The 14099-nt window shown below is 35.9% G+C and overlaps 1 protein-coding gene across 1 annotated transcript in view; it reads right to left on the bottom strand.

The window, feature by feature from the left end:
• Positions 1 to 6406: 6406 nt before the first annotated feature.
• The window catches only part of CCDC18 (coiled-coil domain containing 18), a 118638-nt gene continuing 110945 nt past the window's right edge, over positions 6407 to 14099 (bottom strand). The window contains exon 30 of the mRNA XM_090269744.1: positions 6407 to 6505. Within this exon, the coding sequence (XP_090125870.1) occupies positions 6491 to 6505 (15 nt within the window). The 3' untranslated portion in view covers positions 6407 to 6490. The remainder of the gene's footprint in view (positions 6506 to 14099) is intronic.

Raw genomic sequence — 14099 nt, 5'->3', positions numbered from 1 at the left:
TCAATAAGCATCTACTGCTATATTTCATAAATGAATATTTCATCAAAGCTCAGTGAAAATTCTTAGTACTGTTCTCTGAAAAACTTCCTTAGTTTAGCCATAAGTAACAAAAATAGGACCCCAGAACATGAGGCTTTCAGAATGTCTTCTACTCAACTTCTGCCACTTACCTACAGCCCCACATGTCATGTATGCAGAAGAAAACCAGTATTTAGTGAATTACATGGTTCTTTCAGTAAGCTCATCACTGTTCTGTTTGCTTAAGAAAGTTCTATCAATCTGCTAAGTAAACGTCAAGCGTTGACAGAGGCAATGGTGTATTTTGCGAGGCATAGTAAAATGAAATTTTGATTTTTGTTACTATTTTTTACTTTGATTAAACATCTCCCTTATAGCTGCAGTTTGTCTTCTTTTAAGCTGGGCTTAGCTTCTTTTAGACTTGGGCTTATGAGCCCATGTTGGTTTTCATTATTTGGTTAAATAACCAAAGCTACTGATGATAGGGTTTGGAATTATTAGTTCAGCTCTGAGGATAGCTTTGCCTAGTTTACTCTGTATTAACTTTATAATTTTTCAGTATTCCCTACCCTTTTAAATTATACTTTGCTTTTATTCTGTGATTTTTGTTGTTGTTGTTGTTGCTGCTAATCCTGTAAGTACAAAATGTATTTGGAGCCTCCAAGGTCTTAAAAATCTATTCTTCCCTTGAGAGATGAACAGACTTAAGAACAATAACCTCCCCTCTCCCAACAAAGTTTTTATCTATTCTGAGTAAGGTTATAGTGTATTCACTCTGCCTAGTATACACATTTTTTTAAAACCTTTATGTGTATATCAAGCTGTAGGGCTGTATCTTCAGACAGCAGACTGGTCCCTCAAAAGAGACCAGTCTCTTATGGCATTAACTCATAAAGCTACTGTGGCCAATAATTTGACGCTCAGATTTGTAAATAACAAAGTCATGAATCATTCAGAAAACCTGATTCATGCAACCATTCACAAAAGACTGATATTTACTCAATTGCTAAGTTATAAACAAAAGTATACTAGACAGTCATACTAGCCCATTATCACATTCTCATTTTACTAATAAAAAATTGTGTGGGAAGCACGTGTATAATTACAAGGTTATATGGTAACCATGGAATCAGAATAAAGTGGACTTAATATTGTTAATAAAATAATATGGTCTCACCCATCATGCATGCATCTCTTGTAAATCAATGTTTAGAATGACCAGTTAGGGTATTTCTACTGCCAGTTTTGCCTCTCTGGCTAAAGTGACAACTGACAACCAGGGTGGATTTACAGGACATAAACTATTCCTGAGCTATTCTGGGATATGCAAAGGAAAGATAACCAACCCCAAACTGGACTTGTTGCAGGCACATGAGAAGGGAAGGGAAATGAAACAGAAACAGCTAATTTAATAAACTCTTTCAAGAATCTGGGTCATGTAAGTAAGTGCATGACAAGACAGATAGCTAGATTGAGGATATGAGATTGAGAAAAAGACTTCTCTTTTTTAAGTTAGGAAAGACTTGGATATGTTTAATGTTGTCTGTGTGTTTGTTTTGTTCTTAAATTGAAGTGTAGTTGGCATGTAATATTCTATTATTTTCAGGTGTACATCATAACTTCAATATTTATATACATTACAAAGTGATCAGCATAATAAGTCTAGTTACCATCTGTCACCATACAAAGTTATTAACTATATTCCCTATACTGTACATTACAACCCCATGACTTATTTTATAACTGGAATTTTGTACCGCTTAATCCCTTTTACTTATTCCACATGCCTCCCAAACCATCCTGCCTCTGTTGACTACCAGTTGTTTCCTGTATCTACAAGTCTGTTTTATTCTGTTCATTTGTTTTGTTTTTTAGATTGCACAGGTAAGTGAAATCAGAGTATTTATCTTTGTCTGACTTACTTCACTTACCATAATATCCAGTAGGTCCATCCATATTGTCGCAAATGGCAATATTTTATTTTTTATCTGAGTAATATTCTATCATGTGTATATGTATATATGTGTACACACACACATCTTTATCCAGTCAGATATCTATTAGTAGACACTTAGCTTGGCTATTGTAAATAATGCTGCAATAAACATAGGGGTGCATGTATCTCTTCAAATTAAGAGATTTCATTTTCTTTGTATAAATATTCAGAAATGGAATCACTGAATTGTATGGTAGTTCTATTTTTAATTTTTTGAGAAACCTCCATACTGTTTTCCATAGTTGCTACACCAGGAATATATTTCATATAGATGGGAAAAAGCTGGAACATGGGAAAAGATTGACAATACAGATAACTGATGAAAGGAAGTTCCTTCGGAGACAGAAAGGGATCAAAAATAGAGGTACAAAGATTACTGAAAGAGAAACCTAGCCTTCACTGAGATGACAAAGAGATAAACTGAGTGCAGAGTAGGTCTGTAAATTTAAGGGCAGGGAGTTATAGGAACTCTCTTCTGATGGCTGCCATTTTCTCTTTGAAGCAGGTGAAGTCTCCTGATAAGTGTGTGTTCATCTGTGTGTGGCTTCATAACAGACTTAGGAGAAGTAGCTAAGCTTTGACCCAGATGGAGACCAAGTTGAATTCCAAGAAGGATTTTTAGGTAATGGTGTAGAATCACAAATGGTTATGTTAGGGTTAGGTTATGCTACCTTACAAAGAGATCCTCAAAATTCAGGGGCTTAAAAAGACTAAAGTTTATTTCTCTCTCATGTAATAGTCCAAGGAGAATGCTCCAGGTCACTTAGGCAGCCAGGTTCCTTCTACTCAGTTTTTCTGCCATCCCCTATGGTGTTGCCTCATCTGCATGGCTGAAGTTGGGCCGCAGGCAATTCCAGCTCTAGGGAAAGGGAAAGACCTTAGAGGAGCACGTATGTCACATTTAAATGCCCAGACCTGAGGTTGTATACATCAGTTCAGCTTGTATTCTTCTGGTGAGAACTGAGTCACTAGAGAGGCCAGGAAATAGTGTCTGGCCATGGGCCCAGCTAAAACTCTGTAATTATATAAAAATGAGAAAAACTGATTTTGGTGAAAAATTAGTAGTCTTCCTGACAGCATAGTTGTATGCTTTCTCTACCAACATACAACTTAAATATAGGGAGAAAAGTGGACATTTAATGATTTAGTACAGTTTTTCCCTGTAACTAAAGGAGTAAAAATTTTAGGATAATGGCAAAAGAAGTTATTTGAAGTGACAGGCCTTCATAATATTTAGGCTGAATAAGAAAATGAACAGTATTTACTAATCACCTACTGTGTGCCAGGCATTATTCTAAGTGCTCTAAGTGCATTGACTTGTTTAATAACCATAATAATTATTTAGGCAGGTAACATTATTCTGTTATTATAATTGAGGAAACAAAGGCAGAGAGATTAAGTCACTTGCCCAAAATGACACAGTAAATTGGTGGCAGAGGCAGGCTCTGAACTGGTCCAGAAGTAATCTGGTTCCAGGGTCCACGTTCTTGATCCTCTCATTATATTGCTTCAATGACAGCAGTTACCATCTATTGAGTCCTATTTTCCTCAGGTAGTATTTCCTATGCATTACCTAACTTTGTCCTCAACATACACTTCTGAGGTAGCTATTGCTCTATTTTACATTTAAGAGAACTCGTCGTCGTCGTCGTCGGCAGCCGTCCGTCTCGAGAGACGATGGCGTAGCTTCCTGAGAGTCTATCTGCACCGCCGAGAATGGCTGTGCAGTCCGACTCGGGAGTGACAATCCCTGCCGCACTTGTTACAGGTGAAGGCAGATGGCCGCTGTTGCTGCTGTTGACGCTGCTTCCGCCTCGATCTTTTCTGGACCGCCTCCTCGTTGCGCGCAGCCTCCGCGCGTGACGTACCTTGCCTGACCGCGAGCCTCCAGGCTAGGCGGTCGTCTGCTTGAACTTCCCATGTGTTGAGATTGAATTTAAGAGAACTGAAGTTCAGTTATTGAATAAGCAGTACAAGGACATGTTCTTATGAAAGTGGAGAAACCAGGATCAAACGCAGATCTGTGTGATTTCAAAGCCCATTTCTTATTTTTAAATATATAACTTTTTATTATTGACATAGAATTTCAAACAGTGAAATTCAGCTACTGTAAGGATATAATTCAGTAAGTTTTGACAAATGTATATACCTGTGTAGCAAACAACTAGAGAAAACATTTCTATTATCACAGAAAGTTTGATGTTGTTCCTTTTTTTTTTTTTAAGATTTTATTTATTTATTTTTAAAGAGAGGGGAAAAGAGAGAGAGAGGGAGAGAAACATGATGTGCGAGAGAGAGAGTGATCCGTTGCCTCTCTCATGCCCCCAGTTGGGGACCTGGCCTGCAACCCAGCCATGTGCCCTGACTGGGAACTGAACTGGCAACCCCTCAATCTGCAGTCTGGTGCTTAATCCACTGAGCCACACTGGCCAGGGTGATGCTGTTCCTTTCTATTCAATTCCCCACACATGAGAGACAACCACTGTTCTGATTTGTATTATTATATTTTGGTTACATATCTGTTCTTAAAATTCATATAAATGGAATCACACAGTATTTACTTTGGTGTATAGCTTTTTTCATTCACTGTGTTTTTGATATTTATCCATGTTATTGTGTATAACACTTTATTCTTTTTATGGTATATAAATATATGAATATATTCATTCTTCTACTGATGGACATTTGAGGATTTTTTTTTTAAATTTTGGGCTATGAATGAAAAAATTAATGTAGACATTAATGTGAAGCGTTTTGGTGGATATGCGTTTTAATTTCTTTTGGCTAAATACGTAGAAGTGGTATTGCTGGATCATATAGTAAATGTATGTACAATATTAAAAGGAACTACCAACTTTTCAAAGTGATTCCAGATGCTCTGCATAACTTGTTTTTGGTCATTTTAATATTAGCTATTACAAAGGGTATAGTGGCTTTTAATTTCCCTGATGTCTAAAAATGTTCAATACTTTTAAATGAGCACATAACCAATCACATCTACAATTCTGTTAAGTCTCTGTTTAAGTCTTTTACCTATTTAAGCTAAGATGTTTGTCTTTTTACTTTTTATTTCCACTAAGTTTCCTGTCCTATATAATTATAGCTTTTGCTCTGCAGTGTATCTTTCATTTTCTTAATGATGGGTTTTGAGAGGAGTTTTAAATTTTGATCAAGTCTAGATTATTAACTTTTTCTTTCATAGTTAGTGCTTTCTGGGTTATAAGAAATCTCTACCTACTTCAAGGTCATAAAGTGATTCTCCTGTTTCTTCTAGAATCTTGATAGTTTTAGCTTTTTGTTTTTTAATTTTGTTTGATAGTTTATTTTGTTCATTAGATTCCACATATAAGTAAAATCATATGGTACTTGTCTTTCTCTGACTTGCTTATTTCACTTAGCATAATACTCTCCAGGTCCATCCATGCTGTTGCAAAGGGTAAGATTTCATTCTTTTTTATGGACTTATTAGTATTTCACTGTATGTATGTACCACAGCTTTTTTATCCACTCATCTACTAATGGGCATTTGGGTTGCTTCCAAATCTTGACTATTGTAAATAACACTACAATGAACATAGGGTGCACACATTCTTTTGAATCAGCGTTTCAGGTTTCTTTAGCTATATTCCCAGAAGAGGAATCACTGGGTCAACATATTAATGGCTTTAATGATTAACTATTACTGCGGAAATAATTAACTCTGTATTATTTTTTAAGGATAATTTATATTCACTTATAAATATGTGGTTTAAAGACAGCAAGTCTCAACTTCTGAGAGATCTGAAAATTCAAATATTTAAATATCTTAATTTTGCTGCATTATTTTTATTCTACCATAAAGCTAACCATGTGTAAATGGAGTCACTAACCCAAAGTCCATATCTTGATGCTTATAACAAATCAATTTCTTTGTAACACAAACTCGTGTCATTAAGCTACACAGTTCCACCAGTAAAACAGGAATAATGGTAGTATTTGCTTCACATAAATGTTATGTGGATTAAATGAGCTAACAAATATAAAGTGCTTAGAATAGTGCCTGATAAATGGTAAACACTTAACAGAAGGCTGCCATTACTAGTACAATTATGAACCTGTGGCAGAAATGACTTCTAGACTCATATTGTTTATTTTAAAAGTAAAGTATAACTAGAAAAATAAATATACTATGGTAGTCTGATTAAAAATATGAAAGACTCAATGTACTTATGCATTTTAACAGTAGTTTGTACATAAAAAAACAAAGACAAGGAAAGCAGAAAATTTAAACCAAAAATAATGAATAAAATGAATTAATTTTCACAAAATGTATAAGTAAATTTTAGAAGAAAAAGCTTTCTTTAAAAATATTGAAATATAAAATTTATTCAAAACCAATAAAATAATAGCTTCTACGATGTACAAGCAACATATAAGAAGAAAACGCAGCACAGTACCATAAATCCCATTTTTCATCACATCAACATCTTCTTTTAATTATAAATTTTCTCCCTGGAATAATGCAAAGTAATAGATTAATACTTGAAATATTCTTACACTGATTTAGCATTAAAAGTTCACTATAACAACAGGAGCATAATTTAAAGGAAGAGTGGAAAACACTAAGTTAATAAAAAAATATATGATTCAGAAAAAGTCAATAATGGATCACATGAATTTAAGAAGCAAATAATTCTGGTTTGTGGTGGGGAAGGAGTGCAATGTTAAATTGAATTGATTTTTTTTTAATTAATTAATTTGTTTATTTATTTATTATTTTTTTGGAGAGAGGGGAAAGGAGAAAGAGGGAGAGAGAAACATCACTGTGTGGTTGCCTCTCACTCGCGTCTCCAACTGGGGACCTGACGTGCAACCTAGTAATGTGCCCTGACTGGGAATCGAATGAGCAACACTTAACTCGCAGGCCGACGCTCAATCCACTGAGCCACAGCAGCCAGGGCCTAAACTGAACTGATTTTAATGTACACTCTCCCCATTCCGATCAACACAGTCTTGGAAGTTCTAGGCACAGCAATCAGACAAGAAAAACAAATAAAAGGCATCCAAACCGGATAAGAGGACGTTAAATGGTCATTATTTGCAGATGACATGACAGTGTACATAGAAAACCCTATAGACTCCACTAAAAAACTACTCGGCCTAATAAGTGAATTTGACAAAATGGCACAGTACAAAGTCAATATTCAGAAACCGAAGGCATTTCTGTACACTGATAATAAAGTATCAGAGATAGAAACTAGAAAAAAATTCCACTTACTATAACAACAAGAAAAATAAAGTACCTAGGAATAAACTTAACTAAAGAGATAAAAGCTCTGTACTTGGAAAACTACATAACACTGATGAAAAAAATTAAGGGAGATACAATAAATGGAAGCATATGCCAGTTCATGGATGAGAAGAATCAACATCATTAAAATGTCCATACTACACAAAGCAATTTATAGATTCAATGCAATCCCTATTAAAATACCAGTGACATATTTCACAGACCTAGAACAAATACTTCAAAAATTTATATGGAACCGAAAAAGATACCAAATAGCCACAGCAATCTTGAGGAAGAAGAACACGGTAGGAGGAATCACAATACCAGATGTCAAATTATACTACAAAGCCACTGTAATCAAAACAGTCTGGTACTAGCATAAGAACAGACATATAGATCAATGGAACAGGATAGAGAGCCCAGAAATAAACCCAGATCTATATGGTCAACTAATATTTGACAAAGGGGGAAGGAACACAAAATGGAGTGAGAAGAACCTATTCAACAAATGGTGCTGGGAGAACTGGACAGGAACATGCAAAAAAAAAAAATGAAACTGGACCACCAATTTACACCACACACCAGAATAAACTCAAGATGGACCAAAGACTTAAATGTAAGTCGTGACACCATAAAAGTCCTAGAGGAAAACATAGGCAGGAAAATTTTAGATATCCCACATAGCATTATTTTCGCTGATATATCTCTGAAGGCAAGGGAAATAAAGGAAAGAATAAACAAATGGAACTACATCAAACTAAAGCGTTTTTGCTCAGCAAAAGAAAACATCAGCAAGATGAAAAGGGAAGCAACTGTATGGGAAAACATATTTGCCAATGATACCTCAGACAAGGGATTGATCTCCAAAATACATAAAGAACTTATACATCTCAACACCAAGAAGACAGACAACCCAATTAAAAAATGGGCAAAGGAACTGAACAAACACTAATCCAAGGAGGACATACAGAGGGTCCATAGGCATATGAAAGAATGCTCAACATCACTAGCCATCAGAGAGATGCAAATAAAAACCACAATGAAATACCACTTTACACCAGTCAGAATGGCCATCATCAACAAATCAACAAACAAGTGCTGGCAAAGATGCAGAGAAAAGGGAACCCTAATGCACTGTTGGTGGGAATGCAGACTGATGCGGCCACTATGGAAAACAGTATGGAATTTCCTTAAAAAACTAAAAATGGAACTGCTTTTTGAACCAGCGATTCCACTGCTAGGATTACATCCGAAGAATCCTGAAACACCAATTCAAAAGAACCTATGCACCCCTATGTTCATAGCAGCGCTATTTACAATAGCCAAGTGCTGGAAACAGCCTAAGTGCCCATCTGTAGATGAGTGGGTCAAAAAACTGTGGCACACTTATACAATGAAATACTATGCAGCAGAAAGAAAGAAGGAACTCCTACCATTTGTGACAACATAGATGAAACTAGAGAGAATTATGCTTAGTGAAATAAGCCAGGCAAAGAAAGAAAAATACCATATGATATCACCTAATACAGGAAACTAATGAACAACAAAAACAAACGAGCAAAATTGAACCAGAGGCATGTAAACAAGGAGCAAACTAACAGTGACCAGGGAGATTGGGGGGAAGGAGAGAAGAGGAGTAAGTAAGGGAAGGGTCTAGTCAAGGAACTAGAATAAATGACACAGGGACATGGACAACGGGGTGGTAATTGACTGTGGGAGAAGGGGTGGGCGGGGCGTAGCAATGGGGGAAAATGTGGTACAACTGTAATAGAAACACAATAAAAATATATTAAACTAATTTAAAAAACAAGAACAGGGACATAATAAAAATAAGATATTTAGCCACTGTGTCACCTAGTTCAAATGAGGGCACAAGAAAGATCAACGGAAGGCTACACGAAAAAATGTCAATGGAAAAGAAGAAAGAAAAATAGAGCAGGGAAGGAAAAAGACAAAAAAAATGTTTGCACAAAGAAGTAGCACAACAAGAAGTAGAAAAATACGGGGAAAAAAAGCTCAGGATACTCTAAAAATGCAGGTCAAATACTCTTTATTATACCTTGGTCTTGGGCCAAAAACTTGAAAATGTTATCACCTCGCTAAGAATTTATTACTTGCACTCATTTTCCCCACCCCATCTTTTCTTCCCTATAGCTGATTTTCTCAATTCTTATCTTTCATTTTATTGCATGTTATACAGACCATATTTTGTAAATTAACTTTCCTTTTTAGAAATAAGATGAATATAAATACTACTTAAAACTTCCTAATAAACTATGAATTGGCTAATCGATCAGTATTCACAACACTTCCATTGCTCTAATCTAGCAATTTTCAACTGGTGTGTTGCAGCAGGCACACTGGTATCCTGTGAGAAGGTTTAAAATAGGCAATTCTGCCCTAAGTTGTGTGGCTCAGTGAATTGAGTGCTGGCCTACAAACCGAAAGGTTGCTGGCTGGATTCCCAGTCAGGGCACATGCCTGGGTTTCCCGCCAGACCCCTAGTTAGGGTGAAGCAAGAGGCAACCAATTGATGCAGCTCTTACACATGGATGTTTTTTCTCCCTCCTTTCCCCTCTCTCTAAAAATAAAAATAAAATAAAAATAAATAAAAATAAAATAAAAATATTTTTTTAAAAATATGCAATACCTGACTATTTGGTCAGGGGCACTGACCTCTTTTTCCTTTAGATTGTCAAATTAAAAAATGACAACAGCCAACACAGTAATAGCCATCCAGTGTGAACGAGTTCAAATTATATGTATTTTTTCGTCAGATCAGCAAAAAATAAAAATTTTTTTGATGTGCTGTAGAATTTTAGTAATTAGTTTATGTGTGCCATGAGATTAAAAAGGTTGAAAATTGCTACTCTAATCTAAATCTTGAAGCCTGTGAATGTCTTGAAACTGTTCAAAATTGTGTGTGTGTGTGTGCGTGTGTGGAATGTTTTGTGAGTTCTGTAGCTTTTTCAGAGTCTGAAAGCAGAATACAGATGTGTTAGAGGCTTTGTTGTGAATGAAACAGCCAACAGAGTTAACTGTTAGGAAATTTAGTATTTGGGTTGCAACCAAAAAAAGGGAACTAACACTTATTAAGCACTTTTCCCATACCAATTTCTATGTTCTGTATCAGTGGATTTTTAAGACTGCAGTCTCTAGAGCAGGATTTGATTAAGGCCAACTGATGCCCTAAGCACAGCCTACCAATGGCCCTGGCCCTTCCATTTCTTTCAATAATGAATTTAATGGTCCTTAACACAAATCAGCTGATGAATTAAAAGCTATCTAGACTCAGCTAGCTGGTTTTACTCTCTACAGAAGTGAAACTCATACTATGAGTAATAAACAAATATAATACCTGAAGATACCTCAAACCAAGCTTTCGAACTTTACACTCGCCATACCAAAGAAAAAGAATTGTTAACAGGGCAAATTAAATTGGAGCATGGCAGATAAAGATAATTACAAAAAATTCTACTCCACTTAGGTGTGGCAGTGAAAGAGTTAAAGGCATGATAGCTAAGGCAAAAAACTCTGTGGTGCTCCACTTCCCTTGGGGCCCTAAGCTTGTGCTTATTTTTCTTAAACATTAATCCAGGGCTGCCCTGGAGTCTGCATAAGCAGCCATGAAATAGGGTGAACAGGTAACTGGGTAAAGATCAGACACAACCCTCCCTCAATCAAATAAATTACCTCTGCATCTGATTGACATATCTGAATGTCTTCATGACATTTCATTTAAACAATAGTTTCTCTGGCTTAAAAGAGTTTAAAAATTCTTATTGTAAATCAGAGACTAATGCAATGTTATACTGTAGTAGTGCATGAATAAGCTGAGGAGCAGAACTAGCCTGTAGATCATGGTTTTACATCCCAATTTAAAGAATCTCATGTAAAGTTTTACAGAGCAGTACATGTTTATTAATCCAATGTACATGTATATGACCATGAACAGTAAAACCATGCAAGTCAAAGTTTCAACAGTAGCAGTCCTCGCTCTGAATTTTCTCATCTTCCACTCAAAATTCCAACAGTGGCCCTGGCCAGGTGGCTCAGTTGGTTGGAACGTCACCCCATACACCAAAAGGTTGCAGGTTCTATCCCTGGTCAGGGCACATATAAGAGGCAACTGATAAATGTTTTCTTCTTACATCAATGTTTCTCTCTCTCCCCCTCTTTCTCTCTCTCTAAAAAACAAAACAAAACAAAACAAAACAAAAAACCAATAAGCATATCCTCTATGAGGATTTTAAAAATAAATATAGAGTGAAACTAGAAAAGAAAAAAAAGAAAGCCATACAGGAAAAGCAATGAGAAGATGTCTTTTGTTACCCTTCCCTTAAGATTAAAGTATAATATACAAGTAAGGACCACCAGAGAATTAAATAAAACCCACAGATAGGCATTTGTTAAGCATATGTCCCAGCATGGGTCCCAAAGGAGCAATAAATTGAGTCCTGAGCAACCCAAAGAGCAAGTCCCATTTATTCAAGACAAAATTAAGTCAACACAGGTAATGCAATTGAAGCTCATCAGCTATGAGAGTCCCATATGAGTTTAAAGTTATGAATATTGACTGTGGTTAATTCAAATTTAAAATTCAGTAAAGTATCACTAGCAATAAATAATCATATGTGTATAGATTTTTACTTTGGTTGGATTTTCTAAAGACCTGGCTACAGTTATTAGCATATTTTATTTTTTTACTTTAATTTTAAAAAATTTTTGATTTATTATTTTTCTATTACAGTTGTCCCACTTTTCCCCCCATTGCGCCTCCTCTACCCAGCTGACACCTTCTCCCAGTTAACCCCCACCTCGTTGTACATGTCCACGGGTTAATTATACTAGTTCCTTTACTAAACCCTTCCCCAACTTACCCCCTCTTCTCCCTCCCTCTCTCCCCCTTGGCAACTGTTACTCTGTTCCTTGTTTACATGCCTCTGGTTCAATCTTGCTCATTTGTTTGTGTTGCTCATTAGTTTCCTGTATTAGGTGATATCATATGGTATTTGCTTTTTGTTGCCTGGCTTATTTCACTAAGCATAATTCTCTCTAGTTTCATCTATGTTGTCACAAATGGTAGGAGTTCCTTCTTTCTGCTGCATAGTATTCCATTGTGTAAATGTACCACAGTTTTTTGATCCACTCATCTACAGATGGGCACTTAGGTTGTTTCCAGCACTTCGCTATTGTAAATACTGCTGCTATGAACATAATGGTGCCTAAGTTCTTTTGAATTGGGGTTTCAGGATTCTTCGGGTAGAATCCTAACAGTGGAATCGCTGGTTCAAAAGGCAGTTCCGTTTTTAGTTTTTTAAGTAAATTCCATACTGTTTTCCATAGTGGCCGCATCAGTCTGCACTCCCACCAACAGTGCACTAGGGTTCCCTTTTCTCTGCATCCTTGCCAGCATTTGTTTGTTGATTTCTTGATGATGAGCATTCTGACTGGTGTGAAGTGGTATCTCATTGTGGTTTTTATTTGCATCTCTCTGATGGCTAGTGATGTTGAGTATTCTTTCATATGCCTATGGACCCTCTGTATGCCCTCTTTAGAGAAGTGTTTGTTCAGTTCCTTTGCCCATTTTTTAATTGGGTTGTCTGTCTTCTTGGTGTTGAGATGTATAAATTCTTTATGTATTTTGGAGATCAATCCCTTGTCTGAGGTATTACTGGCAAATATGTTTCCCCATATGGTTGGTTCTCTTTTCATCTTGCTGTGCAGAAACTCTCTAGTTCGATGTAGTCCCATGTGTTTATTCTTTCCTTTATTTCCCTTGCCTTCGGAGATATATCAGCAGAAATATTGCTACGTGGGATATCTAAAATTTTCCTGCCTATGTTTTCCTCTAGGACTTTTATGGTGTCACGACTTACATTTAAGTCTTTGGTCCATCTTGAGTTTATTCTGGTGTGTGGTGTAAATTGGTGGTCCAGTTTCATTTTTTTTTTTTTTTTTTTGCATGTTCCTGTCCAGTTCTCCCAGCACCATTTGTTGAATAGGTTCTTCTCACTCCATTTTGTGTTCCTTCCCCCTTTGTCAAATATTAGTTGACCATATAGATCTGGGTTTATTTCTGGGCTCTCTATTCTGTTTCATTGATCCATATGTCTGTTCTTATGCCAGTACCAGACTGTTTTGATGACAGTGGCTTTGTAGTATAATTTGACATCAGGCATTGTGATTCCTCCTACCGTGTTCTTCTTCCTCAAGATTGCTGTGGTTATTTGGTATCTTTTTTGGTTCCATATAAGTTTTTGAAGTATTTGTTCTAGGTCTGTGAAAGGTCATTGGTATTTTAATAGGGATTGCATTGAATCTATAAATTGCTTTGTGTAGTATGGACATTTTAATGTTGTTGATTCTTCTCATTCATGAACATGGTATGTGCTTCCATTTATTGTATCTTTCTTAATTTCTTTTCTTTTTTTTTTTTGTGTGTGTGTTGGGGGGTACTTTAATTTATTGTTTACATATTAGGCATAGTTTTAAAGGAATAAAAATCCTTTTCTCTAGAACATGTGAAGACAACAGAAGGTGCTATTACACAAATGGACTACATGAACATAAACGAGCCTATGTATATGATTTTCAACTACATTCATGTTATAGTTTTAAATTATCTAATCTCTTACAATGACCAATTACATATTTGAAAACGTAAAATTAGTATGAGATATGCTATTTGAGTATCAGTTCAAAGACATAAACAATTTTATTAGTAATATGTGTGTGGGAAGAAGAGAACTGTTAATAGTATGTAACTATCATGTTTCAAGGGACTTGATTTAACAGTTACGTTTTTCTATTACA

This window comes from Furipterus horrens, unplaced genomic scaffold (genome assembly GCF_987537825.1).
Source record: "Furipterus horrens unplaced genomic scaffold, mFurHor1.1.pri manual_scaffold_3, whole genome shotgun sequence".
Lineage (NCBI taxonomy): Eukaryota > Metazoa > Chordata > Mammalia > Chiroptera > Furipteridae > Furipterus > Furipterus horrens.
Note: the sequence above shows the minus strand (reverse complement) of the source record. Positions and strands in the feature narration are given on the sequence as shown.